This window comes from Antechinus flavipes, chromosome 6 (assembly GCF_016432865.1).
Source record: "Antechinus flavipes isolate AdamAnt ecotype Samford, QLD, Australia chromosome 6, AdamAnt_v2, whole genome shotgun sequence".
Taxonomy (NCBI): domain Eukaryota; kingdom Metazoa; phylum Chordata; class Mammalia; order Dasyuromorphia; family Dasyuridae; genus Antechinus; species Antechinus flavipes.
The window spans coordinates 121237825-121261012 of NC_067403.1; the positions used below are offsets into that span (position 1 = coordinate 121237825).

General features: G+C 33.7%; 1 protein-coding gene across 5 annotated transcripts in view; it reads right to left on the bottom strand.

Moving 5' to 3' along the window:
- The window catches only part of IRF2 (interferon regulatory factor 2), a 127486-nt gene that overhangs the window by 43586 nt on the left and 60712 nt on the right, over positions 1 to 23188 (bottom strand). For all 5 annotated transcript variants that reach the window (XM_051967513.1, XM_051967511.1, XM_051967512.1 and 2 more), the window contains 4 exons: positions 14349 to 14441; positions 2467 to 2566; positions 1585 to 1761; positions 1262 to 1308 (listed from right to left, as the gene is read on the bottom strand). In XM_051967513.1, the coding sequence (XP_051823473.1) occupies positions 1262 to 1308; positions 1585 to 1761; positions 2467 to 2566; positions 14349 to 14435 (411 nt within the window). In that variant the 5' untranslated portion in view covers positions 14436 to 14441. The remainder of the gene's footprint in view (positions 1 to 1261; positions 1309 to 1584; positions 1762 to 2466; positions 2567 to 14348; positions 14442 to 23188) is intronic.

The following is a 23188-nucleotide window of genomic DNA, read 5'->3' on the forward strand; positions in this document are numbered from 1 at the left end:
TCACTAAACTCAAATGGCTTTTAACACTTTTAATTTCACATCTAAAATAAGTTTTCCCCATTTTTTCCCATTAATTAAATTGGACCTTTTCCAGCTATTTTTGCTTGATAATAACCATGTGGTTTTTAAAGTTTCCTAATACAAGCAGGGCAGTGCAGCAGATTCAAAGGTATCTTTGAAGCAAGATCTGAATTCAAATCCTGGTTTTGACACATGGTGGTTGTATACCCAAGAAACCCCTAAAGGACTGTATGTTTGCTTACAAGAGCAGATACTTATCCTCATTGGGAGAGGAAGTCAGTTCTTAATTGGGTATTATCCTATGCTGATGAAATTACAGATCTTATATAAAAAAAAATTTTTTTATGCATCCTAAAGGGGGAAAAAAACTAAAAGAAACACTGAACTAGGTATTAAAAGGTCTAGTTAAGCTCATCCAATAATTGACAGTAATTTGGGGCAAATTGTCTTCAGTGTCTTGCCTTCAGTGTCCTTATCTGTAAAATTTTTTAATTACATTAGATAACCCCTGCTGACTCACATTTATAGCTAAAAGGTACAATCTTTCTTAGACATTAAACTCATCATAAGATCTTTAAGGAGTATTTGGCTACTAGAAAGTGTGAGGGGATTAAAGCATCATATCTGACAAGGCCAGGCAATGTATAATCAGTGTTTGAGCCCATATTTTCTTTTTAACCTAAAGATTTATTTATTTAATTGGTAGGGGCACTCAATACTGTAGAATTCTATCCAGAGACATACTGGTCATTATCAGAAAGAAGCAGGTTGTTTGTCAGAATATAGTGATTCCAAGCATTCCTGCTGGTAAAAGGACAGAGGAGTGGCAAAGGAGGTAAAAATTCCAAAGGAAGGAGGTGTTAATTTTTCTTACAGTGAATCTATGACTTGAAATAGTTTGATAATAAATCCAAAATTCTGCTATTGATTTTAAGTAAACAAAAGATATGTGCATATTCAAATCTACAGCTATCTATTTAAAAATATTTTTATGATACTTTGAGATTTACAAAGCATTTTCCTTCACAACAATACAAGTATTATCATGCCCATTTTAAAGATGAGGAAAATTAAGTCTCAGAGAAATAAAAATGATTCATCTTTGGTCTACAGCCAGGCTATGAACCCACATTTCATGACACAAGAAAAATACAAAAATAGAAATTCACTAGACATTCCAGTTACTTGTGTTCATGAAAAAGATTCATTAAAATGACTCACATTAATAGCCAAAAATTACCTTAATGTGCTTCACTCTGTCTTCTTTATCTGTCTTTGTTTTCTTTCCTGTAATGACAAAAGATAATTTTATTATAATCCAAAAAAGTAAGCAAGTCCAAACATTTCCCTTGTGTTGAACAGGTTTGGCAATTCTCATAGGACCAGATTCTTTCATCCGTGTGCAGGGAGATAAAATAGAGGTAATTTTACATCTGCCAGTTAAGAGCATGAAGGTGTTTTATATTTGGAAAGGTTATGAAAGAAAAGCTATACTGTTTATATTGAGCTTGAGGGGAAAGATGTAAGGGGACCATCCCCAATCCCCCAAAGAGTTTTCTCTACCTTTTTTAGAAGGTCTTTCAGATAAGGGCAGCATCCTATAGACCCTGAAGGCATTATTTCCTTTCTTTATACTTTTATCCTTCACTTCTTCAATATCAGGCAAGGAGTTCATAGCACATCGAAAATTTGCTTTCCATGTTTTTGGATCTGGTTTATCTACTCCTGGTTGATGTTTTCCTAATGTAGTAGCAAGTTGGAAAGAAACACAAACAAAAATTAAATAATTAATAATATCTAGTATTTAGAAAGAGTTTTAAGGTTTGCAAAACACAACATATAGATAATTTTGTTGGATCCTCACAACAACCCTGTGAGGTAGGTACTATTGCATCTCCATTTTACATATGAGGAAACTGAGGATGAAAAAGGTAAATGATTTGCCCAGGGTCACACTGCTAATAAATGTCAGGGGAAAGGGGGATTTGAACTCAAGTCTTCCTGACTTTAAGCCCACCGTTTTATCTACTATACCACCTAACTGCCTACATATGACTGCCTTGGGATTGTAACCAATCAGGAGTGCAGAAGATGTGGAAAATCTCTGATAATTTTTTTCCCCAGAAATCCAAGTTAAATTTAACATCATTGGCCAAAATGGATGGCCTTCTGACAGACAACTGTTGAATGTGACCAAGGTACTTCAGCACTGGAGACTATATGAAGTCTCTTTACAAGGATACTTTTATAAGGATTAAATATGGCATTCCTTCTGGGTGATGAAACATGTGCCCCATAAGTTGTCTGGGATTATAGCAATGCATTATTCACAGATATTTGCATGAGACCAAAATCAAGATATTTTGTAACTTATAATGATAATGGGGAACATAGCATGGCATCCCCCTGGTCACACACCCCAGAAAATAAAGGGTGTTTTCATACCTGTGTGAATTGCCCAGTTCCTAAAGAGAGGAGCATCTTTCTCAACATCCCACCCATGTCGTGCAGCATGCATCCAAGGGATCTGAAAAATCTTCTTCTCCTGGAAATTAAAGTAAAGGAGAACTACAGCCATCAATTTTGGTCCACAATTTGAACACTATACTAAAATCATAACTAGTTGTCTATTTTTCTGAGAATCTATTATTGTTTCTCTGAATGACTCCTGGCAACCAAAACACTACTCCATACTTTTCTAAACACATACAAGGCCCAGAACACATATTACAAGGACATTTCAGGAGAGGATCACTGCTAAGTGGATACCAAATGCATGTCTCATAGAATGGAATGTACTTCAAAGTCAAATGCAAATGGTTTTTGGATTCTTTGATTTTCAGTCTTCTCTATGTTTCTTTTCCTTTTCTTTTGCACACATTACTGTAAGATGACCAGAATTTCAATCTATTGCATCAATTTGTCCCCAGAACCTGTAGGAAATGTGGCATGGGGCCCAACTAAGCTCTATCTTTCCAAGAGTAGTTAAAAATGAAAACCAAAAGTAGGACAACAAATAGAAATGAATTGCACTACATTTGCTATTATTTCTATGATAATCTATTCTAATTACTGGTAACAGTGGATCAATCCCAATTGGACTCAAACATCTTAGCATCCGATGGAGAATTCAAGAAAATGAATCAGGAAGAGCAACTAAGGAATAGAGAAACACCAATGCTAGAAGTGACACAATTTTAAAGGGATCAACTTTCAAAGATAGATCAAAGAGAAGAAAACTTTTTTATCAAACTGTGCATACCCTTTGATCCAGCAGTGTTGCTACTGGACTTATATCCCAAAGAGATCTTAAAGAAGGGAAAGGGACTTATATGTGCAAGAATGTTTGTGGCAGCCCTCTTTGTTGTGTTTAGAAACTGGAAAGTGAGTAGATACCCATCAATTGGAGAATGGCTGAATAAATTGTGGTATATGAATATTATGGAATATTATTGTTCAGTAAGAAATGACCAGCAGAATGATTTCAGAAAGGCCTGGAGAGACTTACACAAATTGATGCTGAGTGGAATAAGCAAGACCAGGAGATCATTATATACCTCAACAATGATAATCAATTCTGATGGACTTGTCCATCTTCAGCAATGAGATGAACCAAATCAGTTCCAATGGAGCAGTAATGAACTGAATCAGCTATACCCAGGGAAAGAATTCTGGGAGATGACTAAGAACCCATTACATTGAATTCCCAATCCTATATTTTTGCCCGCCTGCATTTTTGATTTCCTTCACAGATTAATTGTACAATATTTCAGAGTCCGATTCTTTTTGTACAGCAAAATAACAGTTTGGTCATGTATACTTATTTTGTATTTAATTTATACTTTAATATATTTAACATGTATTGGTCATCCTGCCATCTAGGGGAGGGGGTGGGGGAAGGAGGGGAAAAATTGGAACAAAAAGTTTGGCAATTGTCAATGCTGTAAAATTACCTATGCACATAACTTGTAAATAAAAAGCTATTTTAAATAAATCAATAATAAAAAAGGAAAAAAAAAAGAGAAGAAAACTTTCAAAAAAAGAAGACTACAAAAGAATAGGAAATATCACAGATGATACAATTATCAAAGGGAGAAGAAATAAGTAAACCCTGATACATTGCATACCAATGTAAGAAATCCAAAGGGGAAAAGAGGGAAGTTTTAATTAGCTATAGTCTTCATGATGTAGCTTTCAGGAGAAATTTATATAAACTTTATGTTTCCTTTAATGTAACCTTGTGTCCAGGTCAAAGGAGGTAATAAGATCATTAGATTTCGAGTTGAAAAGGGCTTAGGAGAATCAGTGAATCCAAACAATCATTTATAGAGGAAATTCAAGCAAATTCCCTGGGCTCAAACCTACTCTACCTGTATCAGATAACTTGGAGGCAGTTTACTATGAAAATAGCCTTTAATAGATGGATCTTGAATTTTCAATACAGTATAAACATTCTTTTATTATTTTTAAATTTCAATTGAAGAAAATTGATATAATGAAGAATTCATGTCCAATCCATTCATTCTACAATGTCTATTATTTCATTTGATATTTAAATTTAGATTTTTTTAATTAAGTAATTTTTTTAAAGAATTAATTAGTAATTCCCACTGTGAGCATCAAGTAGATTATGGATCTATAATCAAGCTTAGATATGCTCCCAATTCACTCTTATATTAGCAGTGGCTCATGTTCCCTCTTTCCTGTCTCACCATTCCTTTAATATACACAGGAGGTGCTCAATTAATGATGTTCAAACGATAGTCAAAACCTTAATTAGTATTGGAATCTAAATAGGATTGTCATGGCCTCCAACTTCTGTGTTTTCAGAACCTTCTTTCGATGACTGAAACTACCTTTCATTAGTTTTCAACTCTTGATATTCAACCACCACCCCACCTAATGTTCATCTGAACATCTGAACCTCAGCTTTTAGAGGTGGGTAGGAGGAAGGAGCAGATTGATTATTAAGTAGTATAATAGTAGAAAGGGAAAAAAACACAAGATTATTTATACTCTTATTACTGAGACATAAAAATATATGAATATGAAATCTTATTCATTTGGTTGCCCAAAAAAGCATTTTACTTGGTAGAACAAAATATCAAAATTGGTTATCTCATTCATAAAGGTGTATCTGAGTATGTGTTAATGAGATCATGGAAGAATACTTAAGGGATATTTCCAGAAATGATTTTGTTCAATGAGACTGTGATTAACAGTATCCAAGAGAGCACTGATTTGCCAAGATGTGTCCACCATTATCAAGGAGGACATCCAAAGAGGAAAGGAATTCTGGAAAAGTTATATGAATATTCCAATTTACTGTTCATGTTGGGGCCAAATGCATGAATCCCCCCAAAGATAACAGAACCTCTTCAGTGACATCCACATCTTCAAAAAAGATTAACCTAAACCACAGGATTTTAAATTTAGAGCTGGAAGGAACTTTAGAGGCCACTGAGTCCAACCTACTCATATTACAGATTAGAATGCTTTGTTTTGTGTCAATATTGGGACAGTATTTTTTTTATACCAGATCTGTAATTTCATGAGTACTGGCAGTTCCTAAAGAGAAGAACACTATCTACTACTATTTCAAATCAGACCATTCTCTTCAGTTTAGGTTTTTTGAGAATAGTCTAGACCACTAAGCAATTAGGGCAGCCTAATTGTGCAGTAGATACTAGAGTCAGAAGGACCTAAGTTCAAATCCAGCCTCAGATACCCTGTTTAGTTTCTTTATCTATAAAATGAGGTACAGAAAGAAATGACAAACCACTCCAATATCTTTGCTAGGAAAATTACAAATGAGGTCACAAAGAGTTAGACACAACTCACTGATTACCCAATAACAATTACTTTGTTATAGTACCCAGTCCAGGGTCACACAACGTTGTGTATCAGTCTTTTTAGCTTTAAGGTAAACTCACTGTCTATTACACCACAGTTGCCTGTTATGAATCCTATAGTATACTCCTGAAATTCTGTGAAAAAGTTAAGTAGTAGAAAATGCATAAATCTTTTTATTAGAAGACAGGTTTAAATCTCCATTTTGATTTTTACTAGCTACATAACCTTGTATAATTTATTTCACTTCTCTCAAACTCATCTGTAAAATGGGAACATAAAATTATAAATTTCAAAACTCAAAAATGTTACAATTATTATTGCTCAAGAATACATAGGTCAGACAGTATGATATTTCTTAGAAGACTCTATTTCTCATGATATAGTGGACTCCTGGATTTGGAGTCAGAATACCTTGGTATAAATTCTGCCATAGTTATCAATTGTGTAAAATTACTGGGACTTAAGTTTTCCCAACTGCAAAATGCAGAGGCCACACTACATTGTTTCTAAGGTGTTTCCAATTGCAAATCTGTGATCATCCTATTATATCTGTATATATCCTATGTATATCTGAGAATACACCTGAGTACTAATTACATATTTACTATATAGACATATATACTTTGTACATGTACATATATATATATGTATGTATGTATGTGTGTGTGTGTGTATATATATATATATATATATATATATATATATATAAAGGACTTAATATATAATTAAATATTTAATATACATATGCATAATTAGTAAGTGCTTAATATATATTTTTTCATCCATTCATCATTAAAGCATTTAGCACGGTGCCTGGCATGTAGTAGATGCTAAAGAAATGTTTATTTCCTCCATCTTTCCCTCATTCAAGATATAACAGGTATTTATTTCCCACTATTAAATGCTGCTCTTTAGAGCAGCATCTATAATACATGTTTTTATCAGCAGTTCCTTACACAAAGTGCTTAATAAGTATTTATAGAATTAAACTAAAATTGATCAACAAATTAATTCATTTATTAAAAACCCATTATTTCACAAGCCACTGAGCATGAGGAATTCAGAAATGAAACAAATAGCATTCCCTTGCTTCTAGAAGCTACCAATCTAACACATCTTTTATAAATATGACAAGGACAAAAAGAAGGTAGATACAATATTATAAGAAATTTAGATCATAAAATTATAAAGTCTCAGATTTAGTTAGAAGATACTGCTGGAGCCATATAATCCAATATGTACCTGAATAAGAATGGGAAGGACAGATAATCTGTACAGGGCTGAAAACAATGAAGAATTCATGGAGAAGACTCTCAAATAGAAGTAATTTTAATAGATGAAAGAGGCTACTCTAAGCATAAAAAATAGAATGAGCAGAAACACAGAGACCAGAAAGGCAATATAAGAACAGGGAATGGTGAGAAGTTCATTTTGACCAGATTACAGAATAAATAAAGTAATGTAGTAGGGGAAAAAAAATAATTGGATAGGCTTGCAGGACTTTGGATGCCAGACTCAATGGGAAGTCCTGGAATATTTTTTAATAAAGATGAGATATGATCATTATGGTACATTAGGAACATGATTTAGGTACTTCTGGGTTATATGGATTGCAAGGACAATGGACTGGAGAAATGAAAATCTAACCCTAACCCTCTGAGCAAAAAGAAATAATGGTTAAAGTGGGAACAGATAAGAAAAGCCACACATATATTGGTTGTATAATAAATCCTATGTATTGAATCTGCTTCTTTTCGATATCCTTTCATTATGGTTTTAATTTAGTTTAACTTTATTTTAATTTAAGTAATCCCAACAGAGAAAAATCAGCCGAAGGACTAAAGTAAAACTGATAGATTTTGGCTCTAAGAAGAAAGAGAAAAAAAATAAACAGGAAAAACTATGGACTAAAAAAATTCTAGTGCAAAAAAAAGTGGGGGAAAAACCTTCATTCAGATTGTATTTTGATTTTTTTTTAAGTGTAGAAGAAAATGGCCTTAATGTTTCTCATTTTTCTTCACAAGGAAATGGCCTCAAATAGATTTTTCAAGGTTTTTCTTCTTTTTTTGCATCCATATGAAAGGACTTCAACTAAGACTGATCATAGGAGAGAATAATTTTGGTGTCCCTTTGAAAGATAAAGCATAAAAAGGAAAAAAAAAACCACCAAGGTCCTCAGCTTTATCTGAACATGGAATAAGGAAGATCTAAAACTCAACTCCTATATCCCTAACAAAAATGAGTAAAGAAGATAGAGAAATGGGATAGATAGATGGTCAAATAGGGAAGGGAATGAGTAGATAGATAGATAGATAGATACATAGGTGGATGGTTTTATAAAGAATAGATACATAGGGTAGGTGGCTTGATATGATAGAGAGGGGGATAAAAGGATGATATAGAATAAATAAGGAGGGAGGGAGGGTGGGAAGGAGTTAGGCATTAGTTATTAGTCAGGTATTATGACAGACATTCCTCAACAGATAATTGGTCTGAGATGCAGAGGTAGTTCTCATGGGAAAAAAGTCAGGCTATCTACAACCCTATGGGGAAAAAATGCTCCAAATCACTACAAATTAGAGAAATGCAAAGTCAAGCAATTCTGAGATTCCACTTCACATTAATGAGAATGGTAAAGACGACAAAAGGAAAAGCATAAATGCTGGAGGGGCTCTGGGAAAATAGGAAGATTGGTGTACTGGTGGTAAATTTGTGATTAGACACAACCATTGTGGCAAATAGTATAAAATGATACTGAAAAAGTTATTTAACAGTGTAATTTTGATCCAGCTACTTACCATTGCTAGGTTTATATATAAAAGAAAGAGAAAAAGCTCCTATATATACAAAAATACTTATAACAACTCTTCATGATGGGGCAAAAAAACTAGAAATTAAAGGGATGCCCATCAATTGAGGAAGAAATAAATAAATCATTTTATATGAAATTGATGGAATACTATTATCCTGTAAGAAATAAAAAAATACATTATTTGAGACACATAAAAATACTTTTATGAACTGACACAGAGAAAAGGAAGAACCAGGTGAGCAATTCACATATAAGAAACAATTCTGAGGACTTTTAGAAACTGATTAAGAATAGAATAAATAGAACTTAGAGAACAATTTATTCAATAACAACCCTGCAAAAAAAAAAGAACTTTGAAAGTTATAACAATTATGATCAATATGATGAACCTTCATCACTCCAGAGGACTGATGATGAAACATGCTATTCATGACAATGAGATGATAGATTTAGAATGCAGAATGAGACATATTTACTTTTGTGTTCAGCTACTGAGGGAATTTGTTTTCTTGGACTAAAATTATTTGTTATAAGAAATTTGTTTTTCCTTTTTTTTTTTTTTTTTTTTTGGCCAATGGAGTGGAGAGGCAAGAGAGTCAAAATATTTCTTTTAATAAAAAAAAAAAATGTAGAGAATTAGTAGCAGGAATGTCCCAGATGTGAAATGTTGCATATCTTTTTACTTTGCATACCTTTAATTTTACTTAGTTGTTTTACTTTGTTATGAGACCTTTCATAATGTGGGAAATAAATACAATTATTTATAATGTAAAAGAAAAAAATCAATAAAACCTTAAAAAAGAATTTCGAATACCAGACTAAATGGATCAGATGATGGTGAGCACAAAGTGAAATCAAGAGCACTTTTTCTGAGGAAGAAGCTGTCCCATCATGAGTATATCTTTCCATGACAAAACAGTTCTAACTAAAAGTATTTACTAAAACTAGTAACTAATTAAAACTGCTTCAAAAATCACAACAGTTGGTAAAGAAGCATCAAAATTATCAAAGTTTTCACAAACCATTCCTTGGTAGAAGCATCGATCATTTATTTATTTATTTAAAGTCCATATATTTCGAAAGGAAAATGCACAATTATGAGAAACAGATTTTAATGTAGAAAAGAGAGGGCTAATCTGCCCGTGGTATTTTTAAAAACATTTACAGACAGACAGAAACAGAGAGGAGAGAGATTAAAGAAGGTTTCATGAAAAGATTTATTCTTTTTGTGTGTATGTACCAGAATTGGCCCCAAACACCCAGTGCCTAAAGATATCATGTTTATTATAGGTGCCAACTTTCAAAAGAATTTGTTCTATGTACTTTGGCAAGAACAGTGATACCGTGACAATGAGAGAAATGAATGAAATATGGAAAACCACATGTGTGGACAAGAGGTTCTTTGGGGAGTTTGTTCCTATTAAACTGCTAACATGAAGACCAATATCCAAAGCATGATGCCATGAAGTGATGTCTGATCTTTAAAGAAGTTATTTCCACTGGGGCAAAATATCAAAGAGCCAAAAAATAAAAAACAAATAAGAGCATTAATATTTAATGTATTCATTCCTCGTAGTGAACTTATGCTTAGTCTTCAACCACAGTTCCAGCACTCTCCCTCTGTGACTATTCATGAAATATTTAAGTTTACAAAAGGAGAACTGATTAAGGAACTTTGATCAAGTCATGTCTTTGCTGAACCTCAGTTTCTTCATCTGGATAATTAGAAAGACCCTGGACAAGTCATTTAATTTCTCTGGGAATCGGTTTCCTTGTCTTGTAAAATGGGGAGTTTAGATGAGCTAGCCCCTAAGGTTCCTTTTATAGCTCGAGATCTAATCAATCTTTCAGTGTTAAGAGCTAATAATTCTTACTTTAAAAGAGTCTATGATTCTAACTGTTTAAAAAAAAAGTTTGGAGAAGATTGTGGTTTATTTTAAAGGAAAAAATAATCCAATCAGCATGAACTTTAGTCCAGGTCACTATAATTCACTCTCATATTTAAAAGTAATGATGCTAAAGAGGGTAGATGATTCTACAGGTGAGTGGTGCTGTTGCTATTCATGAAAGAGTCAGGGCAAAAAAAGCACTTATTAAGCACCTATTGTTAAGACACTATGGTAAGTGGTAGGTATGCAAAGAAAGGTAAGCACTGGTCCTGCCCTCCAGAGGAAATGAAAACAATTATGTACAAAAATAAGACTTCCATACGAGGTAAATTAGAGGCAATTTCAGAGAAAAATATGTTTTTTTGGTAATGGGGAGAGGGGAAGAGAGGGAAAAAGGACTTCTACAAATTGTAGGATTGGGAGTCAACCCATCCAAGTTTCTAGTGCAAATACTAATGTTTAAAGCTTTTACATGACATCAGAGAAGAAACAAAAATTAATTAAGTACTTACTGTGTGCCAGGCATTTTATAAGTATGTTCTCACTACCATCCTGGGAGATGGTGCTATTATTATGTCCATTTTACAATAAATCGAGTTTAAGTGACTAAGATCCTATATAAACTCAGGTCTTCCTGACTCTGGGCCAGGATTCTATTCATTGCCCACTAGGGCTGGAGAAAGCCACTTTCTGTGGCTCACAGGTTCTGTGAGACCAGAACCAGTCTACCTTGGAGTACCTAGCATCCCTCAGAGCAAAAATGACCATTATTTGTACCTCTGCTACTCTGTGGGTCTCATACAAACCCTAAGCAGAAACTTGTCCATCTGGATACAGAACAGATGGGTTCCATGCAAGTGTTTAAAAAAAGAATCCTTCATTTAACAGTCATTTAACTCGACCTAAAACTAAAGAGAATGAACACCCCTGGAAGGGAATACATTCTGTCACCTTCCTCCTAGTTTTTAAAAGGAAATACTAAATATTTGGCAATTCCTTTCAAACAGGTTAACTATTTTGTTTATTCTGTTCAAATCTGTTTGAGGAAACCTAATAATTGCATGCCTAAATAGTCAGAGCAGAATAATCAGAGCAGATTGATTGGATGGTTCTGAACATCCCTAAATGACTCTATGCCCTTGGGTAGAGTCCATCAAGCCATCTGCACACACAGACAGAGTTCCACTATGAGTCATGGTACCTTGTCCATTGGAGGTGTTCAATAAATATTCATTGACTTGAACTCACTTCCACATTGTAATAGCTCCCAAGGAGGTCAGAATAATAGAGTAATAACAGACCCTGTTTTAGCAATTGCTACCCTTTTTCTAGGGACTGGCTGAGGCCAAATCCACAGACTCATAGAATGGGACAACCAAAAAGAACTTTACACTCCATCTAGCCCTCTCACTTTACAGATAAGGAAAATGAGCCAGAAGCAAAAGTGATTAACCCATAGTGACCCAGCTGAGAAATAAGACTTGATCCAAGGGGCAGCTAAATGGTGTAGTGGATAGAGCACCAGCCCTGGAATCAAGGAGGACCTGAGTTCATATCTAAATGCAGATATTTACTAGCTTTGCATCCCTGAGCAAATCACTTAACCCTCTCTAACTCAGTTTCCTCATCTGTAAAATAAGAAAGAAATGGCAAAGCACTCCAGAATTTTTACCAAGAAAACCATCCCCCCCCCAAAAAAAGACAACTTTTGGGGTAAAAATTTCTATTGGAACTTTAATAATAAACAAAGACAAATATTTGAATATATGAAGAAAGAACAAGAAGATTGCATAAGGAACTATGGATTTCTGATAAATGAAGGTTTATATATATTCTCTATATTTATATATAAATATATGTAAGTATATGTATATAAAGACATATATAGATATAACAAATGTATATACATACATAAATATATACACCACACACATACGCACAATTTTACAAGGCAGTAACAGAAACAAAATTTGCCTCCACAAAGAAGCTCATAATATCCTGTTTATGTCAGCATTATTCACAGTCCTGCCCCACTTCCCCCCCAAGCCTTTCACTCTTCCCAAGAAATAAGACTTGTAGGTAGCATGATAGAACTAGAATGGAAGAGACCTTAGAGGTTACAGAAATGCTTGTTTTGTTTCTTAAGAATAAAATAAATAAATAAAAATTTTAAATTTTAGATAAAAGGAAAGGAATAAGCATTTATTTTACAAATATTATCTCATTTCATCCTTACAATCATGTGCTATTACTATCCCTATTATACAGATGAGGAAACTGAGGCAGGGTTAGGTGACTTTCCCAAAGTCACAAAGCTAGTAAGTGAGACCAGATTTTAAGTCAGATCTTAAAGTTTAAAAAACTTTTAGCACAGTGCCTGGCATATAGTAGGTTTTCAACAAATGCTTAGTGACTAACTAAACTGGAACCCCCCTCCCCAAAGCCCTTGAATTGAAATCTCAGCTTTTCTATTCACTATCTATGTGATCCAAAACCCTTGTATATCTCTATTTTCTCACCTGTAAAATGAAGATGATCACTAGGTTTCCTAAATTCTATAATGCTAAGTCTTTGAGAACTTCTTTAATCATAAAAATTAGGATAATGAGTGCACTATCTTAATTAAACCACTAAATGATACTCTATTGGGTGACCTTAAGGCTATTAAAAACTTAACAAGGAAAGGTCCCTAGCCATTTAAAACAGGAAAAGAAAGGTCCCATCCTAACCAGAAGCAGAACTAACCAGTGGCATACCACTAGCAATATCTACTGTTGGGGATGCTTCCTGGTCAAAGTCAGAAGCTTATATGATTCAAGTACCTTTTAAATCATAGAACCAAAGGCCATGTGCCCTAGTTCCAATATTATTTTTTTATTTCATACAATCACAAAGAAGAGTACTATCTCCAAGCAAAAGATGCCCTGTTTCAAATCTGGCTTACATTCAATTCAAGCAGAAACCATTCCTAGGGTTACAATGGTGAAGTAGGATGATATGGTGGAAACAGTCTTGGATTTAGATTCAGAAAATTGGTATTGAATTTGTTCTGTCATTGAGCATTTTGAATGAGTTGCTTTATCTCTGGGTCTCAGTTTCCTTACTGTTAAAATAACATTGTCCAATGTTATTTAAGTTAGTGCTAATTTAAGCTATAAAATTCTGAAGAAATCTTAAGGTCTCTCGCTACTTTGAAATCCTACAGAAGCCCTTCATCATCTTTTCTGTCTCAAGAAGTATACTCGGGTAGTAAAGGACATGAAGAAAAGGAGCATCAGAAGGATGATAAGAAATGCAAAAAGGGAGGGAAAGTGTCTAAGCCAGTGGTTCTCAAACTTTTGTTTTCAGTATCTTTATCCTATTAAAAATTATTGAGGATCTCTCCAAAGCAGTTTTGTTTATCTGGGTTATATTTAAAGACATTTATCATATTGGAAATAAAAACTATTTTTGAATTTGTAGATGCTCTAAAAGGGTTCCAGGATTCTCTAGGCCATACTTTGAGAATCACTGCATCTAAGCTATAAAGAAACACAAATTAATAAAAATGTCATCCCAAGGCTAAGAAGCTCAAATTAGTTTTAAAAAAAAAAAACAATCACAGCAAGTCATATATGTCTAAATTTCTGTGTTTGAAATAGGCAAGCATTTGACTTTATCACTTATCTGAGAATGTGGATATCAAGCTTCCTCTGATTTTCATCTGACCATATGTATAATAAGCTCACACAAACACATACACCCTCCCACATACAGAGAAACAACCAGCTTACCTTACTTAACCACTTTAGCCCTGGTATTGTATTAGAGTTTATTTGTTCTTCCAGCCATGGGCGCATTCGCATCCTTTCCACCGGCATAATTCCCTTTTTAAAGAAGGAAAAAAGATCACATTAGATGGTTTTGCAGTAGGATTCACAGTTAACACAAGAAAGTTCTGCATTCTTCTTTGATCTCTACCTCTGTCTTCAAATGTACAATTGGGGGGGGAGGGGTAAATTTAGGCTCTTTATCTTGGAGGTATTCATTTATCTTTCACTTCATGCTCAAAATGCATCTCTTCCTTGCCTGGGAGAGGGGAGAGTTCCTTCTGGTTCATTTTATATCAACTGTCAGGTGAAATTGCCAACTCAATTCCCCTAAGGATAAATGCCTAGATAGCAAAAAAAATCTCCTTGAACCAATCTATTCATATCTCTTGAGACATACCCATCATCACACAGATATAATTTCAGACACTTAGCATGTGTTTTACACTAGATAATCAGTCAACCAAACAATATTTTTTAAATATCCCCATTCCACACTTCCAAGAATGAGATGACCATTAAAAACATAATTGGGTTGAGAAGCAACTTTGCTATTATGAAAAGTATTCTCTGTCTAAGGTCAAAGAATCTAAACCCAGATTTCACCTCTGATACTAGCTGTGTAAGCTTGAACAAGAAACCTCCCCTGACTTTGGTTTCCTTCTCCATAAAATGAAAGAATTGTATCCTATATCCCTTCCATCACTAGTTTTTGTTCCTGAACTATTTGAAGTCTTTACAATCATTCCATTTCTTTTTGATATATGAATTTTGTTGTTGTTTAGTCATTCAGTCACATTTGCCTCTTTCTGACTCCACAGACCACAGTAGACCAATGCCATACATGGGGTTTTCTCAGCAAAGAGGTTTGCTATTTCCTTCTTCAGTGGATTAAAACAAATAGAAATTAAGTTACTTGCCCAAGGTCACAGAGTTATTTAAGTGTCTGAGGTCACATTTGAACTCTGGCCTTCCTGACTCCTGGACCAATATTTTATCTACTGAGTTAATATATATATATATATATATATATATGTGTGTATATATATATATATATATATATATATATATATATATACACACACACACATAATTCTCACATGTCCCTTCACTGACTTGCCACTATATAGGAACAAGAGAGTATATAAAATACTCCTAAATAATGAATCTAGTCAATTCCAGGCCAAATCCTGACTAGTCATCTTCTTGGAGACTTGAATCTACCTGGACAAATTGTTATCTGCCCCTGGCCTCTCCTTTGTCACCTCTTCCCCTGTTATTGTTGTTGTTGTGTTGTTGTTGTTGTTGTTTTTCCTTTTATTCTGGGAATAGCAGCCAAATCAACCTGATGATTGCTACCAGAAAAAGCATGGCAACTTTTGGACCTATTAATCCACTTATAAGCCCTGTATATCCCCAGACCAATATTCCTTTCTTTCTTCATCCCATAAACAGATATGGAAGGAAGAGAAAGAGATGGACAGAAATCAATATATAAGTAACAAAATAGAGATAGAGACTGAATTATCAATATGTATATAATATATATATGTTGATATGTCAATATCTATAGATATATCTTTCCTATATCAATCTCTACATAAATATATTGACACATATCTATGTATCATTCTCTTTTGGTTTCATATATGCTTGTATATGTATATGTATATTTATACATACGTGTGTTTATATATAAATATGTATGTGTATGTATATACACATACTCATGCATTTTAGAGAAAAAGAAAGAGAGTTTCCTCTATTACAATACAAATATACTTTGAGATCAAGGAATGTCTCTTGGTATTTTTATTCCCAGCACTTAGCATACTACCTGGAACATATATGGTAGGTACTACATAAATGCTATTTTTCCTTAATTCATTTATGTATCCTATATAAAAATTTTATGTCCACTTTCCATGTTCTCTAACATTCTGTCCCTGTTTTCATCACATTCTACTCCCCCCCCCATCATCCTTTTGGCTTTAATCAAGCATTCCCTATGTTCCTTTTTCTCTTTAATCCTATTTTAACTTCAAATTATTTTATACCTAGAAATTCCCTTCAATCAGTCAACACAATTCTTCTCTCCAAAGTTCCCTTCTAAATTCCTTTCCAGGAAGCCTTTCCTGATCTACTTTCAATAACTAGTGAGTATTTACAATTAAAAGTGCATTCTTGATTTCTGTGCATTCTCTCATTCATCCTGTCTCCACACAGGGTAAAAATGAGCATGCTTGTAACACATAATAGGCAAGAAATGATGAAAGAGCAGAGATGTATTAAGAAAGTCATCATAGAGATGTATAAAAAACAAAGATGAATCATTCATATAGAAAATGTGTGAAATAACTACTGGATGGCCCTCATGCTTTGTTAGTATCCACTCGAAGTCACAGGAATGAGAGGAAGGTCCCAAGCACATTAAGTGAACCCCCTATTGCAGATTTCTTAGAAGACGTGGAAAAGATTTGCACAGAACGCATAAGCAGCGAATGAATTGTAATCTGCATCATTAGGTGAAGTTCCCACATTGATGAAATCACAAATCAAGTAGATGTGTGGGTTTTATTATCCAAGAAGTAAAGGCAAAGATGAAGCTTGATTTGCTTTTCACCAGATTCAATGTAGAAGATAAATAAGATTAACATACTTCAGGTAATTTTCTTCCCTTTCCCTTACAAAAAGTTAACTCATTCGGCTGCCTTTAGGATTAAACTAAATTGATAAATAAAGGAACACAAAATCATCTAAATCACTACCTGGTTCCACACCAGAATATAACTGACATCTCATACAGCTATACACCCACATCTCTGTAACAGCAACTGGTAACTCTCTAAACCAAAATACCCTTCCCTGGATATTGTTCCTTTTTGTTTGTGGTTTCCTCCATCGGAATGTAAGTAACTTTAGAGAAGAAAGTGTTGTCTTTCACTACTCCTGTCTACTCCTGTCTATCACATGATAGGGCAGATATTTAATAAATGCTTTGTCATTTGTTCATTCCTTTTCATGAAACCAATTTTCAAGTCTAAATGTAAGAGTTGGTTTCAGATAAGAGATTTATAGCATTTGACATCCTGGATTCCCAATAATATTATCAAGGACACCTGCTTCTCTTCTTATAAAGGATCTCAATAAATACGTACTAAGCTTAAAAGTCTACTATGAAACCATTTAAAAGGTTATATTAAACCAATTTTTAGTGGAGATTATCCCTCACATGCTAAATTTGTGGCTCAAGCTTATTTTTGTAGCATTCTTTTTCATTAATCTATTCCAAAACCAACCACTTCAAACCAATAGGTCTATTCAACATTCCCCCAAACTACCTTGTATTGGCCTAAGCCATGTGAGAAGAGGAGAAATGTCCAATGAAACTGGAAAGATCTGATGAGGCCAGATTGTGAAGGACTTTCAAAGGGAAACAGGGTTTACATTTTATCCTAGAAGACTGAATACCAGAGCTATAGGGCCAAATCTGTGCTCAAGGTGAAGAGCCAATAATTTGTCAGAGTTTGGGGAAGAAGAGAAGAGAGTGTGGAATATTATATCGGAGTTCTGAAAAGAAAATGGGAAGAAGAGCTTGTTTCAGCTTTAGTTTTCCCAGTTAAATAAGAGTTAAAGGAGAAAGGGGAAAAGTGTGGAAGTCTTGAGGAGGGAAATAAATACTCCATAGCAACACTATATGAAATATTTTCATTTGTTATTTAGACTTAATTTTATTTAATTCTGAAATGTTTCTTAATCTATACTTATCAACAAATATAAAGAACAAAATAATAAAATTGGATAGAAATCTGCAAGTCTTCATTACATCTACCTAGATTCTTTTTTAAATAATAATAAAATAATTAAATAATAAATTCAATCTGTTGTAAAAACTGTTCCATTTGTCTTTATTTTGTTCTAAAGATATTTTCTCTTATCTTCTGGCATGCAAAAAATGTTTCATTACCCTCTAATATTTCTTCTATTTTTCCCCCAGCACTGCTATCACTAGCCCACTTTTGTCCTCCCAACAGTCCCTCTCATTTAAAAAAAAAAAAAAGCTCCCTTGTGTGTATGCTTGATACATAACCCATAACATAAACAAACCCACACATAAACAAAACCATTAGCCATATGTGAAAATTAGTGTCTCTTGCTACTGAGTTTCATGTTAAGAGCTCTGTAAGGAAGAGTATATAAGCTCTTTGAGGGACTTCATCTTTTACCTTTTAACTAACTGAATGATATTTTTGTTTCTACTAATAAGTGTTTATTCACTGAAATGATATTTTGGTACTACTATTATCAATAATAACAATGATAATAAATCATTAGAATTTATATAGAACCTTAAAGTTTGCAAAGTTTTATACATGTTATCTTCTTTGATTCTCACAACTTTGGGAGTTAAGTGAATAAAAGTATAGTGATGATATGCTTTGAACTGATTTAATTTGAAATGTCAAGTGAAGTTTAATGTGTTGGAAAATAAGTGGAAATGTGGTGGAACAGAAAAATTTGGAGCCAAAAGTCTTGGATTCAGATGCTGCCTTTTCTACTTATTAACTGTGCAACCTCAAAAGTTATTTGATACTTCTGTGTGTCTGGTTCCTCCTATTTAAAATGAGAAGCAAGACTAAGAAAAGTTTTAGGTTCCCTTCAATTCCAAATCCTATGTTTTTACCTTTCATAAATAAGATAACACTATTAAATTAAGGCATCTTGAGTAGAGCTATTTGCTGATTCATCCACACTATTTTCTGTGCACAAATAGCATTTTCTGACCAAATGAACTTATTGTATCAGACCTATTATGTCTATTATAGCATGCAATCTAGCAAGCTGGAAATTAGGCACCAAGTTCTATCTTTTTTTTTATAAAGTCTCTCATGAATCCTTACCTTGTTCTCATTTCTATTGCCTTAATTCAACCCCATATTATCTCATGTGTAAACACTGTAACAGCTCCCTACAGTCATTTCTTTTCCATTTTTCTTGCACATGACTGGTAAATTAATCTTTCTAAATCAATGTTTGAGAACATCACTTCCCTGTTCACAAATCCTTTTAGAGTTACCCATAAAAATTCCTTAGCTGTATGAATTAAAATGTATTAAGTGTTTACTATGTATCAAGCATAGGGAGCATCAGAGAAAAGAAACCAGTCTCCCCCCTCAAGAAGTGCACACTCCAGTTGAAAGAGACAAGATATAAAAGAGAGTTTCAACTATGGGATGAGTGAAAATATTCAGAAGATGCTAAGTGAAATGAACAGAGCCAGGAGATCATTATATATGGCAACAACAAGATTATATGACGATTAATTCTGATAGACGTGGCTCTCATCAACAATGAGGTGATTCAGACCAGTTCCAATGGTCTGGTGATGAAGAAAGCCATCTGTACCCGGTGAGAGGAACTGAATGTGAACCACAACATAGTATTTTCACTCTTTTTGTTGTTGTTTGCTTACATTTTATTTTCTTCCTCATTTTTTTCTTTTGAATCTGATTTTTCTTGTGCAGCATTTTATTTGTGGAAATATGCATAAAGGAATTGCACATGTTTAGCATATATTGGATCACTTTGTCAACTGGGGAGGGGGTGGAAAGGAGGGGAAAAATTAGAACACAACGTTTTCTAGGGATGAATGTCAAAAATTATTCATGTATATATTTTGAAAATAAAAATCTATAATTAAATATATATCCAGAAGACCTAAGGGTTCTGAGGCAGCGGGGTGGATGACAAAAATCTAGACAGTTTTTAAGTTACATTGATAGGTCAGATGATAGTGCCCTGGAGTTTACAGGGCTTAGAGACAGGGCAGATGTTAAGGTTTAGAGGATGTCAGGATGCAGGAGCAGAAGAAGTGGTAAACCGTGATGGTCCTCCATATTACCAGAATAAAGATAGTACCTCTTAGCTGGCACCTCTCTGCTTGGTTTCAATACCAAAGAAGAAGATGTCCTTTCCAGGATAAGCAGCTCACCTAAAATCTCATCTTGCTGTTTAACTCAGTTTTGGAACCCCAATACCTTCCCAAATCTCTTAGTTTCGACTCTCCTCTGACAGGAAGGCTGGGGAATGGAGAGGTAAATTTAAAAAAGAGAAAAATAATATTATTTTTCTCTTTTTTTTTAACACATAACATTATTTTCTTTACTGTAAACTTGATAGTATTTTATTTTTTTCAATTATATGTAAAGATAGTCTTCAATATTCACTTTTTGAAGATTTTTGAGTTCCAAATTTTCCTCCCTGTGTCCCTTCCTTTCCCTTTCCTCAAGAGACTAAGCAGTCTGATATAGGTTATACATGTAAAATCATTTTAAATATATTGCGATATTAATTATGTTGTGAAAGAAAAATCAGAAAGGGAAAAACCATAGAAAAAAACAAAAAGTGAACATAAGTATGCTTTGATCTGAATTCTATATCCATAGTACTTTCTCTGGATGTGGATAACATTTTCCATCACAAGTGTATTGGAACTGTCTTAGATCACTATATTGTTGAGAAGAGCTAAATTTATTATAGTTGGTCATCACACAATATTGCTGTTATTATATATAATATTCTCCTGGTTCTGCTCACTTCACTCAGCATTAGTTCATATTAGTCTTTCCAAATTTTTCTGAAATCTTCCTACTTGCGATTTCTTATAGAACAATAGTATTTCTTTACATTCTTATATCACAATTTGTTCAACCATTCCCCAATTGTTAGGTCTTCTCTCAATTTTTAATTCCTTGCTACCACAAAAAGAACTACTACATATGGATCCAAGAAAAGTATCCTTAAAAGTGTTTGTGAATCTGCTCCACAAAGTGCTAAAGTATATTTTAAGTGCACAATGAAAAGTGGCTAAATTTGTGAGTAAATGAGATGGTGATCACTCCACTCTCTCCTGGGTTCATAGGGCAAACAACCATTTCTCATGATAGTTCAGGGTAGGAAAATTTGGAACTCAAAAATCTTCAAAAAGTGAATATTGAAGACTATCTTTACATATAATTGAAAAAAATAAAATACTATCAAGTTTACAGTAAAGAAAATAATGTTATGTGGTTAAAAAAAAGAGAAAAATAATATTATTTTTCTCTTTTTTACCACATAACATTATTTTCTTTACTGTACATAACCATGAAGGTGCTTAGTTGCAAATGAGGTCACTAATGCAAATCACACAAATGCTTGAATTCATCAAATAGGCTGCACAGCATCTAGAAGAGTTTGCACTGACTGAACTGTCTGCTATGCGGTGTGACAAGTGGACAACAATAGGGGGAAATCCCCCTAAGGTGATGCTTCCATGCTTCAATTAGGATTTTGATCATAAGAAACTCATTTTTCCAGATTATAGTATATATTTTTCTGCCTCAGTTCATATTTTTTTTTGCTGGAGAAGCGTGAGCAGGACTGGTGACTAGTGAGGGTAGTGCAAAGAACGTAAGAGCAGGTGTGTTGATCATGCATGTTCTAGTAACATAAAACTTTTTGCAGTTCCAAAAGCATGAAGGCAGAGATAGAGATGAAACCCTTTTTTATATCATCAAATGCCCCTTTACCCATGCCCACTAGTAAGCTTTTGGATCCTTTGTTGCTGTTCAGTCATATTAGTAATATGCAACTCTTCATGACCCTATTTGGGCATTCCTTGGCAAAGATACTGAAGCAGGTTTTGCCATTTCCTTCTCTACCTCATTTTATAAAACAGGAAACTGAGGCAAACAGAGTTAAGTGACTTGCCTAGGCTCACACAGATAGTAACTATCTGAAGCTGTATTTGAACTCATGAAGATGGGGCTTTATTAACAGATCTATAAAAAGACACTCTATCAAGATTTTTAAATGGAGATAAAAAAACTGTAGAGTACAAAGTCTTCATTTTCCATTAAGGACAAGGGTCATTCAATGCAGTATAATTTCCACCATTCATGTGCCAGGCACTTTATCTCCTTTTATCAAATAAGTTTTGCTTTTTTTTCCTCCAGCTTATAGAAAGTAAAAAGATAAGCATCTAGTGAGTGAGATCATTTCCTTTTACTTGAATCACTGAAGTGACTTTTAAAAGAGAAGGTAGTAATTTGGCATAACTTATGACTGATTAAACCAGAAAAGCTATTTTTAGATTAGAATGTAACCATCAAAATTCAACATCAATATACTTTAATACTAACTGCAAAAGTCAATATATAATTAATGTGCCAGAAATATACTGAAATACTTAAATATTCTCAACAAATATATTTGCTGGTCTGAAACGAAATATTTTGAAGGATAAATACTAAAAAGCAATGCAATTTAGACTGGATCAGGATGAAGGAGACAAGATTTTCTTTTGTTTTGTTTTTCCCAGAGCTGTCATTAACTGGTTTTATTACTTTGAGTAACTTCTTTTTCCTTTCTTTGCCATTCCTAGCAGCATAATAAGAGGACTGAATTAGATGATGCAATTCATTTTTTTTAATATGAGACAAGCATAAACACACAACAAACCACTAAATATGAAACCTGAAAATAAGTGAACCAAAACAGGAGGGATAGAGATATTATCCCTGGAAGAATTATGCATTTTAATAATGAGTTAGTAAAACCAATGTTCTCCATTATACTTAAGCTGAGTTTTGTTGCCAATTATCTTTATTAGTGCTGCTACAGTCTGTATGTCTATTATTTTTCTGGATCTGCTTTATTCACTTTGTACCATTTCACATATGTCTTCACATATTTAAATTCTTTGTATTCCTTATGATACTATAATTTTCCATTACATCCCTATACTACAGAATTCAGCCATT